This window comes from Lynx rufus, unplaced genomic scaffold, assembly GCF_022079265.1.
Source record: "Lynx rufus isolate CCGP_SWC_20201006 ecotype Redwood Valley unplaced genomic scaffold, mLynRuf1.p SCAF_2, whole genome shotgun sequence".
In the NCBI taxonomy this organism is placed as follows: Eukaryota; Metazoa; Chordata; class Mammalia; order Carnivora; family Felidae; genus Lynx; species Lynx rufus.
The window spans coordinates 7,387,196-7,400,734 of NW_025814834.1; the positions used below are offsets into that span (position 1 = coordinate 7,387,196).

A 13,539-nucleotide genomic window follows, 5' to 3' on the forward strand; every position below is an offset into this window, starting at 1 on the left:
CAAGCCAGCAAGCAACGCTCAGACACCAGCTGGGTGTCCTACAATTCCACTCAGTTCTGACACTGTGCACCCACAGGTGCAGGGTTCAGTCCTAGAAGACTGCCCTCCTCTTCGGACACCAATCACAAGCCCGGGTTGCTACCTATGCTTCTGACCGACTGGCTTTTAATCAGAGGTCCCTACTAACCCTTCCTTGAGTTCGATTCATTTGCTAGAATGGCTCACAGAACTCAGAAAACCTGTTAACTCCCCAGATTATCGAGGAATTGAAGGATATGAATCAACAGCCAGATAACGAGATACATAGGGCAAATTCTGTGCCAAAGGAGCTTCTGTCCCTGAGGAGTCTGGGACCGACATTCCTGGCTCCCCAGGAAGCATCCCCAGCTTGGAAACTTTCCAAAGCCCCACCTTTTTGGGGTTTATGGTGGCCTCCTACAGAGGTGCGATTGATCAAATTCTTGGCCTTTGGTGATCAGCCCCCAGCCTCTTTCCCTCCCTGGAAGCCATCTAGTCACACTGGTTTCCCAGGCAACCAGCCCTCAGATTTAGGTGCTTTCCTAAAGCCGCTCATTAACATACCCCAGAAAAGGGTTTGTGAATAACAAGACACCCATTCACCTTTGTGGCTGTGAATAGATTTCAGGAACTGAGGACAAAGACTGAGGGTCAGACCAAAAGATGCTCCCATCACTCTTACCGCTCAGCAAATTCCAAAGGTTTTGGGAGCTATGAGCCTAGAGCGAAACCCAAACATATATGCAAAATATGTTTTGGTTGTCTGAATGACCAAATATATATATATATTTCTTATAAATCACAATATCATGGTGCGGCTGTGAGGAAACAGGCACATCACTGGTGAGCGTGTAAGCTGGTGAGAAATTTGGCCTTGATTATCAAGTCCTTCTACTCTGACCCTGCCTAGCAGTTCCGCTCCTGGGGATTTATCCTGCAGAGACTGTACATGTGCAAAAATGATAGAGATATACGCAAGTTAGTTATTGCAGGTTTCTTCCGATTAGCAAAAGATTAGAAATAAACCAAATGTGCATTATATAAAGGGAACTGGCTAAAAGAATTGTACATCCATGTGAGAAGCAAGTGAGATGATTTATTTTCAGAAATACCAAATGAAAGTTGTGCTGTCTAGTTAACAGTAGGTTTACATATTGGAAATATGTATGAGCCCCCCTCCCCCACCTCAGTGGAGTCCCAAACCCTTAGACACTTCACTTCCTGGTTCTTCTTCCCCCCTCTTCATTTAGTGGGCTTGTTTTTCGAGGGCTTTGCCTGAGTATGTGCCAAAGAACTGAAGTTTGTGCATCACCTCAAGGAATGTATTTTTGACTTTACCTGGGCATAGGCTACTTCTGGGTAAGGCTGTAAGCTCTGTAGTACTCAGCCAATGAGGAATCAAGGGAGGGGCTTGCCACTGTAATGCTCATCCAATGAGGGATCAGGGGAGGGACTTGCATGCTAGGAGATACATTGCCTGCTGTAATTTCCCTGAGTGTGCCTGTCCATCAGACACCCTCTCTTGCAAGAATGTTGAGTAAAGCCTGTCTTCACTGTGTTCCGAGTGTCCAAATCCCCCTTTGATTGGGTCCGTGGGCCTATTTCTCACAATCCGTGCATTCTGCCCTGCAACGTTTACACTTTTTGTTCTCTTCTTTAACAGGATTGAATATATCTTAGCTCCAAACTCAGAATGGTATTTAATGGAGACTGTTAGATGCATTCCCGCCAAATCAGGAGCAAGAGCAAAAGCCCACTAGTAGCAATATGATTTAAGAATGTACTGGAGGGGCGCCTGGTTGGCTCAGTCGGTTAAGCGCCCGACTCTTGATTTCAGCTCAGGTCGTGATCTCATAGTTGTGGGATCGAGCCCTGTGTTGAGCTTCATGCTGGGCATGGAGGCTGCTTGGGATTCTCTCTCTCTCTCTCTCTCTCTCTCTCTGTGTCTCTCTCTGCCTGTCCCTGGCTTGCTTGCACGTGCGTGCATGCTCTCTTGCAAAATAAATAGTTAAAAATAAAATATTAAAAAATAATAAAAATAAACAAAATTCTTCAAAAAAGAAAAAGAATGTACTGTAGGTGCTAATCAATGCAGTCTGGGAAGAGAGGAGAGAGATACACAAATCTGAAAGGAGAAAGGAACCCTTTCACTATTAGAAGATAAGATTATCCGCATCCCTGGGAAATCCAAGCGAATCATCCGAACAACTACTACAAGCAGCAAGAATTCATGAATCCCCAGTGTACAAAACTCAAACACAGAAATCAACAGCCTCACGCCCCGCTTCAGGGTGGTGGCCCATCCACAAGACCAGGGAAGCCCTCTCGCACAATCCCCGTAGCTGCACTTCATTTGCTGTAAAATGAGTTCTTTGGGCAGAAGCAGTGCTGTGCAGAATACCACCATGACTAAGGCATTTTGTTCATCTGCTTTTGGCAAAGGTTCTTTGGGCAGCCAGTATCTGTGGGTGTCCGCTCCAACTCAGCCCCTGAGACAAGGGAGTGGCCCCTGCTATCACAGAACCCACCCCCAGCAGGAGGAACAGACAAGGGCACTGGCATGTGCCCAGCACTCTAGGAATGCAAGGATTCTGTAATTCAGGCGGGAGGGGACCAGGAGGGCTCCCTGGAGGAAGCAATATTGGAAGGGTGATAGAGGTGGGCAAAGGGTGGGGGGGGGTTTCCAACAGCAGGCAGGAAGAACAAGGGTGTATCTGGGGCACCCTAGGAACTCAGTCTGGCCAAAATATGACCTAGGAGGGCGCTAACTGAAGAAATACGGGCAGCCCTTCAGTCAGCAGTGTTGGGCTCAGTCGAGTTGATGTGAAATGTTGGGGTTCGAGAGTGAATGGTCAAGAAAGAATTCTTGAGGCATCTTTGGTGCAAAAAGGTGGATTAATTAAAGCACGGGGACAGGACCTGTGGCTACAGCTGCACTGGGGGCGTGACTGACTGTATACTTTCAAGTGAGGGCGGGTTTAGGGAGCATTAAGTCTCTAAGGAATTTGGAGGCAAGGTTTCCAGGACCTCGAGGGGCTTCTGTTAGGATACGGTTATTTACTCCTGTCTAGTAAAACCTCAGTCGTGAGACCCTGCAGATGTGTATCAGTGGGCCATCTGTTTGGAGGGCTAGCATGTATCTTAGGGCAGGGGTAGAGATAAAGGAAGCTTTTATATATTATATGAAGTTATTATAGAAAAGTTTATGTATTTTTTTTATGTATTAAAGAAGCCTTAGAGGATCCTGGAGGTCGGGCCAATAGCGGGCTAAGGTTGCCTTTTGCCTCTAGCAAAGTATTAACTTGAGGCAGCTGTGTTCCCGGAGGAAGGTCACTCTGTCTCAAGCACTTGTCAGCGGGCTGCAAAGGGTATTTCTTTCTTTCTTTTCTTCTACATTTCTTTTACCTTGTCCTCCACATCAGAGTGAGCCACTATTTGGGGTGGGACTGTGGAGGCTGGGGGGGGGGGGCGGTGGGAACACACTGATTACATGAGGGGAAGACACTGGGGGTGCTAGGGAGACGTCGGCTGGTGGGAAGGAGGGCAGGAGGCCCCTCCGAGACTGTGGTCCCAACCTTGGCTGCCTGTTGAAAGTCTCCCAAGAAGCACCATGCTAGGGGAGGGCAGGGACCTCTGGCCATTCTGTCACACGGGAGGGGCCAGCCCCCTAGCTTTTGAAATGAAGGGGCTTGGAGGTCAAAAGGGCCAAGTGGGAACCATCAAGAGACAGAAGGCGTGCATGGGGTCGGGTGGGGGAAGAGTAAGGCATACACGCAGCTGAATTAGTGACAGCAATGGGGGGGCCAGGACCACAGCCCCGGGGGCGGGGGGGGGGGCAGGAGCTGGGCACGGCGGACACTTCAAGGAGGGAGAAGAGAACTGAGAAAACAGATCATGGGGGTGGGGGACCAGCATGTGCTCAGCCTCTGTAGGACTCCCGCCACCTTCCAGGAACCTTCCTGAAGGGGAGCAAGAGTGGTCTGGAGAGGGCAGAACGAGGCCAAGGCTGAGACGGGCCTCTGGCTCTTGGGGCGTCAACATTAGCCATCCTCCAGCCGGGGACAGCAGGAAGATCTGCCGGCTGCGGAACATCTGGTTGGTCCACCTGCCTTCTTGGGCTCGTGGTCTGGACCTCCTTGATTCAGGTTTCTCTGTCCGTTCGGGTTGCTGGTTGAGAGTGTGGTCGGTGGAGGGGTGCTCTGAGCCCCTGCCTGCCCGGATGGAGGTCAAAGTAGCGATCAGGTCAGTCCCTGGGTACAAACCTCATTGTCTGGGTTTGCCGGCTGGGGCGATGTGTAGAGACTTGGACGCTTTGCTCTCGGGGTGGGAATTCGCTTCCTGCAAAGCCAGTGCAGAGGCTCTGACGAGGTGATGGGCTACTGTAGACAGAATAATCTGGGCAGATATTCATGGTTGTGGAACCCGCATGGTGTGGTCTGGGGTTGGAAGGATGGCGGGGGATTAGGGGAAGGATATAAACGTCACCCCGCCAGCACACGACTATGCCCTCTTGCCCCTTACTGGGGCCTCAGGGGAAGCTACCCTGCTTGCTTTCTCTTGATTCTCTGTGGCCGGCTGGGTGGGCCTCTCCCCCACGGGGACCACCCTGCAGCAGCAGGGGTCAGTATGTAGCCAGAGGGCCTGGGTCCACTCTGGGCCCGACCGTGTGCCATCAATCCAAGGAAGGCCTGCACACTAGGTGAGCCACAGCCTCCCTGCATGAGGAGGTTTGGAACTCGGGGCTCAGCTGACCCAAGGTCAACCTCCATCTCTGTCCTTACAAGACACATGACTTTGTGCAAGTTGCTGTTTCATCTGTAAACAGGGGACCATAACAATCTCTCCACAGGGTCGCTGGGAGACTAAGCGAAGCGTGTGTACGAAGTGATCCCAGCTCCTCGCGCGACGAACTGTTCATCGACTGGGACCATTTACTGCACGCGGTGGCAGCCTCACCGCGGGAACGCCTCCGGCACGGAGCCCACCGCTCCCACGTCTGACCTTGCAGAGTCCGGGTGAGAGAGGGTTACCTGCCCGCCGGCCCGGGCACCTGCCGACTGCATTCGAGCCCCAAATCCTCCAGGAGGCCTTGCTTCTTCCCCGGCCTTCCTGGGACGCCACAGCCCCCCAGAGTGGCCCCACGGCACTCTGCACGCCTGCCTTTGCACCCCACTTGCTGTGTCCTGGGGCTTCTCCCCTGCCGACTGTGAGTTCCGGGAGGGAACCGCCTCAGGCTTCCTGTTCGTCTCTACCACGTGCACCACACTGCTCAGGCTCCCAGGCAGGAGGCCAGTGTTGGAGGAACATTCTGAGGTCTGCAGAAGCCAACTGTGGACTCTGTTCTTTTGCAGCAGACACGTCAGAGAGCTGTACTTTTATGAGTTGCGGGGGTGGAGATGATTATTTGTCCGGGACATTTGAACCTGAGTCAGAATGGTCTTAGAGGGCAGTTCAGCGTCAGGGTCATGTGGAACTAGGCCCGGGGGACACTTTCGACTGGCACCACACAGGACTGTAGCTCAGGGAAAGCAGACCCAGGGCCCAGGGGCAGAGACAAAGGGAGATGAGAAATACCCAAATGCAGAGGCCATCCAGGTGGCCAGGGGACGGAGCTCAAAGAAAAGCAAGAGGGCTGGATTTAGTTCCATTGGCCTCTGGCAAACCGAGTGGATGCGTCTCCTGGATGTGGATTTGCTCTCCCTGCCCGTAATGCATTTCCCAGCACGGCCGTCCGTGGACTGATGGAATGCCTATTTACCAGCATGGCATCCTGCATAGTACTTTTAATTAAAAAAACTCATTTCACAGCAAATGAAGTCAGGCAATGGATTTGTGATCACGTAACTCACGGGTTTTTACCGCATCCCTCACCACGCAGAAACAGCTGGGTAAATAGAAGAGTGAAATGGCCCATGGAAGACTCAGCTACAATGCCATGGGGACACGACATCCTGAAAGGGCAGAGTTCTGCCTTTTTTTCCCTCCGAAGGTTTTTTTTTGAGAGAGAGAAATCTGGAACGCTTCACAAATTTGCGTGTCAGCCTCGCACAGGGCCCGTGCTCATCTCTGCATCGTTCCAATTTTAGGATAGGTGCTGCCAAAGCGAGCACAGGGCAGAGTTCTACCTTAAAGGCTGCGGTATATGCTTTGCCCTTACTACTCTCCCCCAACCAGAATTCATGGGTCCAGGAATCCAGGGATGGGAGTGGGAGTGGCTCCTCTCACGGGTCCACTCAAAGGGGCTCTGCTGACTTGGAGATTTTGGTTTTCAGAGCAGGAATGTTTCTACCAGGGAACACAGCAATGGTTCCATTTTTTTTTTTTTAATTTATTTATTTTGAGAGAGAGAGTGCGTGCATGCACATGCGCACAGCTGGGGAGGGGCAGAGAGGAGAGACAGAAGCCCAAGCAGTCTCCGTGCCATCAGTGCGGAGCCCGAAGCGGGGCTCGAACTCATGAACTGTGAGATCATGACCTGAACCAATTCAGGAGTCAGACGCATACAGGCTGGGCCACCCAGGCGCCCAGTGATGGCTCCATTGGGTTGCATATTGAGGCTCACCTGGCTATCTGGGGCTCATCAGGACACTGAACCAACAAGCTACTATGGGGATTAGTCTACTGGCTGGAGAGTATTACCGAGGGAAGTCTGGGTGCTTCGATACAACAGGAGCAGGGAAGACCGTGGCTGGAACCTAGAATATCCTGTAGGTCCCTCTCAGAAATAGCAACGATGAATGAAAAACTAAAAAAAATAAAGGCAGGGCAATTAATTCAGACCCTTTAGGAATGAAGGTTTGGATCAACCATGCCAAAAGAATTCTGACCAGCTGAGATCCTCCTGGCTGAGGGCAAAGGAAATAGAGACCAGGTAGTGGAAACAGCGGTTATAAATATCAACTCCAGCTTCACAACACACTCTACATATTCTTTCTGGATTGTTCTGTGTGTACACACACACACACACACGTTCCTTTTCACTCCTTCTCATTATCTCATGCTGTTTCTGTTGGAAGCTAACTTTGCCATGTAGTCTACTTTTCCCCATTTTTTTTTTTTTTAATTTTTAGAGCAAGAGAATGGGGGAGAGGGGCGGAGGAGGGAGAGAGAGAGAGGGAGGGAGACAGAATCATATGCAGGCTCCACATTCAGCACAGAACCTGATGTGGGGCTTGGTCCCACGACTCTGGGATCATGACCTTAGCCAAAATCAACAGATGGATACCCAACTGACTGAGCCCCCCAGGTGCCCCTACCGCGTAGGGCTTAGGTCTCATTCTGTCATCCTATATTCTCCTCAGACAAGACTGTGACTGGATGGGAGGAATTGACATGGCCCAGAGATCCATACATTGATTGTTGGGTTTTACATTTCCTTAGTTTGGGAGAGAGTGCATCCATCTTCTTAAAATCAGTTACATCTTGGGCAGAAACCGTAAGTAGCTTTTGTGATCGTATTAAAGCTCAAATGTATGTCAAGGGGTGTGTACAGATGCTGTGTGGCTAAAGGGGAAGGCTCTACCAATTATTAAGCTCTTCTCAGCCTCACGCCCAGTATTTTTAACTGTGTGATGCTGGGCACAGAACTCTGCTGACATTTCTGCTCTGCCAGCTGGCATCCCATTGGGCCTCTCCAGCAGGATGCACCTGAGGGAGGCCTCAGTGCCGGAGGAAGAAAAGGGACCTGTTCCCTCCTGTCCTCATCAGCATCACCCCGTGCAGCAGCAGCACGTTCCCAGAGCCACAGCCAGACCCAGTCGTCACTTCTGACCCCTCTGACCCCCCCCGGAGCCGCTCTGTTGTGCCCCAGTGACACCAGCACCGGGCGAGCACCCATCCGGAGGCAGCTCTTCCTGGAGTTGCTACTTCCTGGTTCTTTCACTGTCAAAAATCCTATCCTATTGTTAACATGACTTGCGTGGGTTCTGTCTTCTATTTGGACCATGACTGACAGACACAGGAAGCTTCTGTCTATTGAAACGGAGTCCCAAGACTGTATTGTTTAAATCCTTCATCAACAATGACTGAGGCTCTGCAACGTCTCTTTCTCCCATGGTTTTTCACACGGGCACTTGGGGATTTCCTCAAATTCTAATCCTTTGAATTTCCTTCTGTTCCAATAGTCCTCACCCCAAGTTGAGAATTAAAATAAACTGTATTTGGATATTAAAATTTTAAATTGAGAATATTTTTAGAACACATGTCAAGGATACTGCATTGTCTGAACTGTCCTACACGTTTTGTGCCGGAATGGACTTAAAAGAGCCACGCACGCAAGAGCAGAATTCGCAGCAACCACCGCCAGTGCCCCCATTTCCCTTCATTAAGAGTCCACAACCTGGTTCTTGCGGATAGTTTTCATTTATTACTGCAGTAGACAATCGCTCTGAAAGTGCAACACTAAATCACTTTGTCACAGCCTCTGCCCCTCCACTGGCAAATTCTTGGAAGTTCATTCTTGGAGCATCGCGGACCACAAGCTTCTCTCTAGGTGGATAATTATTGCCACTGCCAAGGTCACAGGAAAAAAAAAAAAAACCCACACACATGAATAGAAGGATAAAATGAGAAGAGCCCTCGAGAGTAGGGGCCAATTTCCAATGGAAAATCCAGCAGAGGGGTCAGGGGACAATAGCCCACCTGTGCAAAGTGGAAGGTGACTCCCCATCTCCAGGCAGCAACCTACCATGTTGGTGAGGTTGGTCTGGGCGCACCTTTTGCCCGCTTTGTCCCCAGAGTAGGTGATACCATAACCACTGCCGTGTCATACTGCAGTGTAGCAGAGGCCCATGGAGTCAAAAGGAAGTAAAAGGACCTCTCAAGCCAGTTTGGAAAATGGGTGGTTTGGCTAAACTGACTCTTCAACCTCCCACTTAAAGCTGCTGGACAGAATATCCGGGAGAGCCCTGCGGGTAAGACACTGCCTGAGAGAAATAACTCTTGTTCTGACCAGCACAGGGCCAGCATCTTTCGATGGGAAAAGATAACTTTCAAATACTGCAATGCCAAGGAAGAGGGAAAACATGAGCAGTTCTAGAAAACACGAGAGATTAAAAAATCTGAACGAGACAAAAAAAAAAAAAAAAAAGCACAAAACTATGGACAGTACACCCAAGCACTCAGCCTGACAGAACCCTCCCTCACGAACACATCACACACATACGCACCTGCTTGCACACACACAACAGGTAGATGCCCCAAGGAGGGCAAATCCAAATGTCTGCTCTCTTTGGAATTCTCATGGCAAATCTGAGTGTAGGCGAACGTGAAGCCCTCCCTGGGGTCTAGACAAATACTCAGGAGGCAGCCTTCGCTCCCCATTTTAGCCAATGTTGCTCCTCTGTTTGCCTGAGCCCTTCACAATTATCTGGGCACTACAATTCATTCTTCATACTCCTGGAGTTTAAATCATGGCTAGATCTTCTTATCCGATCTAACTTCACCTGTAATGGAAGCACCTCCCTTTTGGCTCCTGCACTCCCATTCTTTCGGGAAAAAGCATCCCAAGACAGTGGTAATTAGAGGGGGTTCAGGACTTGGAAAGTAGGAAGAGAGTAATATAAATACAATAAGGAAACGCCTATTACTCTCATAGGACTTCTCTGAGACCAGGTGGCAAAGGCCCTGGCCGGCAAGGACAGGTTTTAGGAGAGGCCTTAATTTAAGGTACTGCGATCTCTGCTCACAAGAGCCAAGTAAGACAGCGCTCCCTGCAGGCTGCTGTGGGACTCGTACTCAGTACTGATTTCAATCCTAGGTGCTCTTTTGACCTCTCTGACTTCAGTCCTTCTGGAGTCAGATCACCAGGCTTCTCTGATGCCTGACTGGTCTTTTTTAAAGCATGCTTGCAGTGGCCTGTCAGAGGTTTCTGTCTGGACATTATGGGTCAGCACACATTACTAGCATTATCTACCAGGTGACAAGGACCGAAAGCAGGTTTCCTCAACCACTGCAGACAGGCACAGCCATGCAAAGAAAGCCACCCATCACGGTCACCTTCTCTTCAGATGCCCCAGTTTTGGGATCATAGAATTTACCATATTAAGTGTTCACACTGGGCAACACCCAAGCTTTTGCTTCCCTTCCTCAATGAGGGTCATGCAACAGGCTGGACACACAGGCCCTGCTCATCTGGTTTCAGACATTGCCCTCAGCTCCAAATCCTGCACTTGGAACCGCTATTATAACCTAGCTCCTAATCAAACTGGATTCTGCACCAGTTTGATTTACCAAGGCATACCTTCTGAGCTGCCTCGGTGAAACCAGTGTGGCCCACTGGATTAAAATTCTAAGTGCAGCAGTGCCTAAGAAGAAAGAGTCCCACAGGAGGGTAGAACTGGAGGGCATAAGGCAGGAGACTATATAAAATCAGTTAACACATTTTCAGAAAATGGTGGGCTTGGGGGAAAAGGGGAGAGGAATAAACAAAATGGCCCAATAACTTAATGGCAGAGCTAGAAGAGAGCATTTATAGCCATTCCGGGACTCTCCAACAGAAAGCTTTTCCTGGATGCACAGACATTCATAATACTGACAACTCTCGGTCGACAGCTCTGGCTTGTACACGTGGTCACGATGCCCTTCGTACAGCAGAGGAGAGCACACAGAACGCCCGACAGGCATCTGGACCGCACACAGCAAAACAAAAGGCTGAACTCCACCCCCCCACAGAACCCCATTAAAAAAAAAGTTTGTCTATTACAAAGTCACGTTTTCTGTTTTTCCGCTTTATAAAGTCAGCGATGCTGGAGGGTGTCTAGCGGAATCTGTCCTCCAGGAATGAGTGCAAAAGGGGAGCACACGGCTCGGGGACGTCCCTTCAGTGAGCAGATGGAAGGACCGGCTGGAGACCTCCCATCCATTTCGGACAAACACACACATACAGAAAAGGATTATTGCCAGCTCGTGTACTTTCACAATGTGATTTTTGTATTTCGAAAGCTTGAATTGTCCCTGAAAGAAAAAAATGGGAGAAAACAGAGCATTCAATACACAGATCTTCTATAGGCAACAGCACACACATGGGGCAGGGGATGGGAGTGGGGGTGGAGGCCTGAACTCAGCTGCTCCAGGGCCCTCCTGATATACCTACCCCAGAACCTCCCTTCCTTGCTAATCTAATGCCAACACAGCAAACCGCCTCCCAAGTCCCTTTGAACACTTCAACTCAACTGTTTTCAAGAGCCAAAAATTAGAAACAACCCAAATACCTATAAAAAGGGCACTGGTTAAATGTGAATATTATGGCACGTTCATCCAATGGGACACTTGTGCAGCTTAAAAAAAAACAAGCCAAGGAAGCTCACACTAATACGGAAAGCTCTCCAGGAGAAACTGAGAAGGTGCAAAACAGTGTGTGCCCATAGTACGCCACGTTTTGTGTAAGTGGGGGTGGGGGAAATAAGGTCAGAGTTCACACTGCTTGTATGGACATTGAGTCTATAAGGCTATACAAGAAACCAACAACAATTTGTTACGTGGGGCAGCAGATGGAAGGGGGGGGGGAGCACAGCAGAGCCTGAGCAGATGGAGTGAGAGTGGGAGGGAAACCCCTTTCTTTTGCACACACAAACACACACCTACATTAAAAAAAAAAAAAAAATCCATGTGATTGTATCATGTATTTTTTAAAAAAATCAACCAACCAACTGAAAAATCTTTAGTTCAAAACTTATCGCTCCTTATAAAAGGGTGTTCCACGAAGTGAATCTGAGTACCCTTAAGACACTCAGCTAGAATTCTTGAAAGAGAAGCTTGGATGTATGTGACACATCATCAGAGGCGTCCTCTCAGTTGCCTTCTACTGGATGTGGGCAGGCTTGGCCACCCACTAGAAACCTTTCCTGCTCCACACTAGAAATCCAACTTCTCAGCAGCCCACACTGCCATTTGAATCCCCCAGTCTCAGGGCTACAAAGGACCTTAAAGGCCCTCTGCTATAGCCCAGAGCTTCAGTCTTTCAAATACCTGAAATTCTGAAACAGGAATTCTCATTAACCTGATTTTTGAGTCATTACTTCCCTTTAGTTTTGATAGGACATTCTAGAAGCTTTAGCTTTAACTGACCATCTTAATATTGCTACAATTTATTGGGCATATGGCTATCAGTCTGGGGTAATTCTGAAAGAATATACTCAGCCTAGACAAATGGCAGTTTCCAGTTAGCAACTGGCTACCAGACTCTCCCCTGTGATGGCGGTCGGCTGCCTTCACTACCCAAGATGAATGACTGTAGACAAGTACACTGAGGGGAAACTGGAGGCGAACTCTGTCTGGGAAGAAACTGATATCATCTCAATAGTCCACTAGTATTTTTATAACTGGACGCATGACTATGTAGCTCATTTATCAATGGCTACTGAGTATTTTGATCTAAGGAGGGGAAGACTGAACATGAAGAAAACTTAATGGGGTGATCATCTTTTTTAAAAGGGCTTTCACAAGGACAGATCCCACCGAGGTGCCACCTGTAACTAGCAAAGGATGATAAGGAACATTTCTGACTATAAAACAGAGAAAAGCAAGCGTAAGGGCCATGTGTGTGTGATCTCCCAGTCCCCTTGGGGATGATGCGCTGTACTACTGAGACTACGTGTCAGAGAACCTCTCTAATAACACAGGAGTGGTTAGGAAGGAACAGTCTGCTCTGTTCCATTTCTTCCCTCTGCCCTCTACCCAGTTCCCTCTCTCCCCACAGAGCGAAAGTCAACCAGCAGGGGAAAATGAGTGAATAGAAAGGCAGGGTGTGGGAAGGTAGAATCAGAATTTTCTAACAGTGGGAGAATGATCTGTCTTTGGAGTAAGAGAGACAGCAGGCAAGTGTCTGGACCCAGCCTTTTCATCCATTAGTGATACAGAAGAGAGAACTTTCTGGACAACTCATCACTGTAAACAGGTCACCTCTATCTTTTGGAAGAGTCCCTGTACTGTGCTGGGGTTGGGCCACAAACAAATTCTCTCTGTGGCAGGTAAACTGAAGAGCTCTACAACACTTTCCCATCTAGATGTTTACTATTTATTCTAATTATTTCTGTCCTAGATCTCTTCACGGTCAGAAAATCTAAGAAATCACAATTAGTCTAAGGTTTATTTGTAATGTGGAAAAGGGGAGAAGAATAAGAAGCCAGTATAATCTAGCTAAGTTCCCCCAGAGTTTGATTTAAAGGAAAACAAAGAGCAACGAGAATGGGTGACAGGCTGTTGACAATGACAATGACAGGCTGGTGGCAGCTGGTGGCTCTGGTCCAGCTTCTCTAAAAAAAAAAAAGTGGGCTGAGAACAGCTCGGTGCCAGATGTCGTCTGAGGAATGTGTTCATCTCAGACCAGCTGAGGACTAATCCTTGGTTATGTCCATTACCCCAGGCTGCAGTGCCAGAGAGATTAAGAGACAGAAAAAGGAAGAAGGAAGAAGGAAGAAAGGGAGTGGCAGGTCACAGGCAACGTTTAATTTTTCAAAAAAGATGGGCTTCTGTTCTCATAAAAGCAAACTATAATTTAGAAAATCCAGAGTGAGCTCCTAA

General features: G+C 48.8%; 1 protein-coding gene and 1 non-coding gene across 3 annotated transcripts in view; both read right to left on the reverse strand.

Moving 5' to 3' along the window:
• Positions 1-6,024: 6,024 nt before the first annotated feature.
• LOC124516744 (U6 spliceosomal RNA) lies at positions 6,025-6,128 on the reverse strand. Its single transcript, XR_006963150.1, has one exon. It is a non-coding gene; the product is annotated as a U6 spliceosomal RNA (small nuclear RNA).
• A 2,232-nt stretch (positions 6,129-8,360) lies between these two features.
• Positions 8,361-13,539, reverse strand: part of EIF4E2 (eukaryotic translation initiation factor 4E family member 2) — a 30,072-nt gene continuing 24,893 nt past the window's right edge. For both annotated transcript variants that reach the window (XM_047083161.1, XM_047083160.1), the window contains one exon: positions 8,361-10,971. In XM_047083161.1, the coding sequence (XP_046939117.1) occupies positions 10,932-10,971 (40 nt within the window). In that variant the 3' untranslated portion in view covers positions 8,361-10,931. The remainder of the gene's footprint in view (positions 10,972-13,539) is intronic.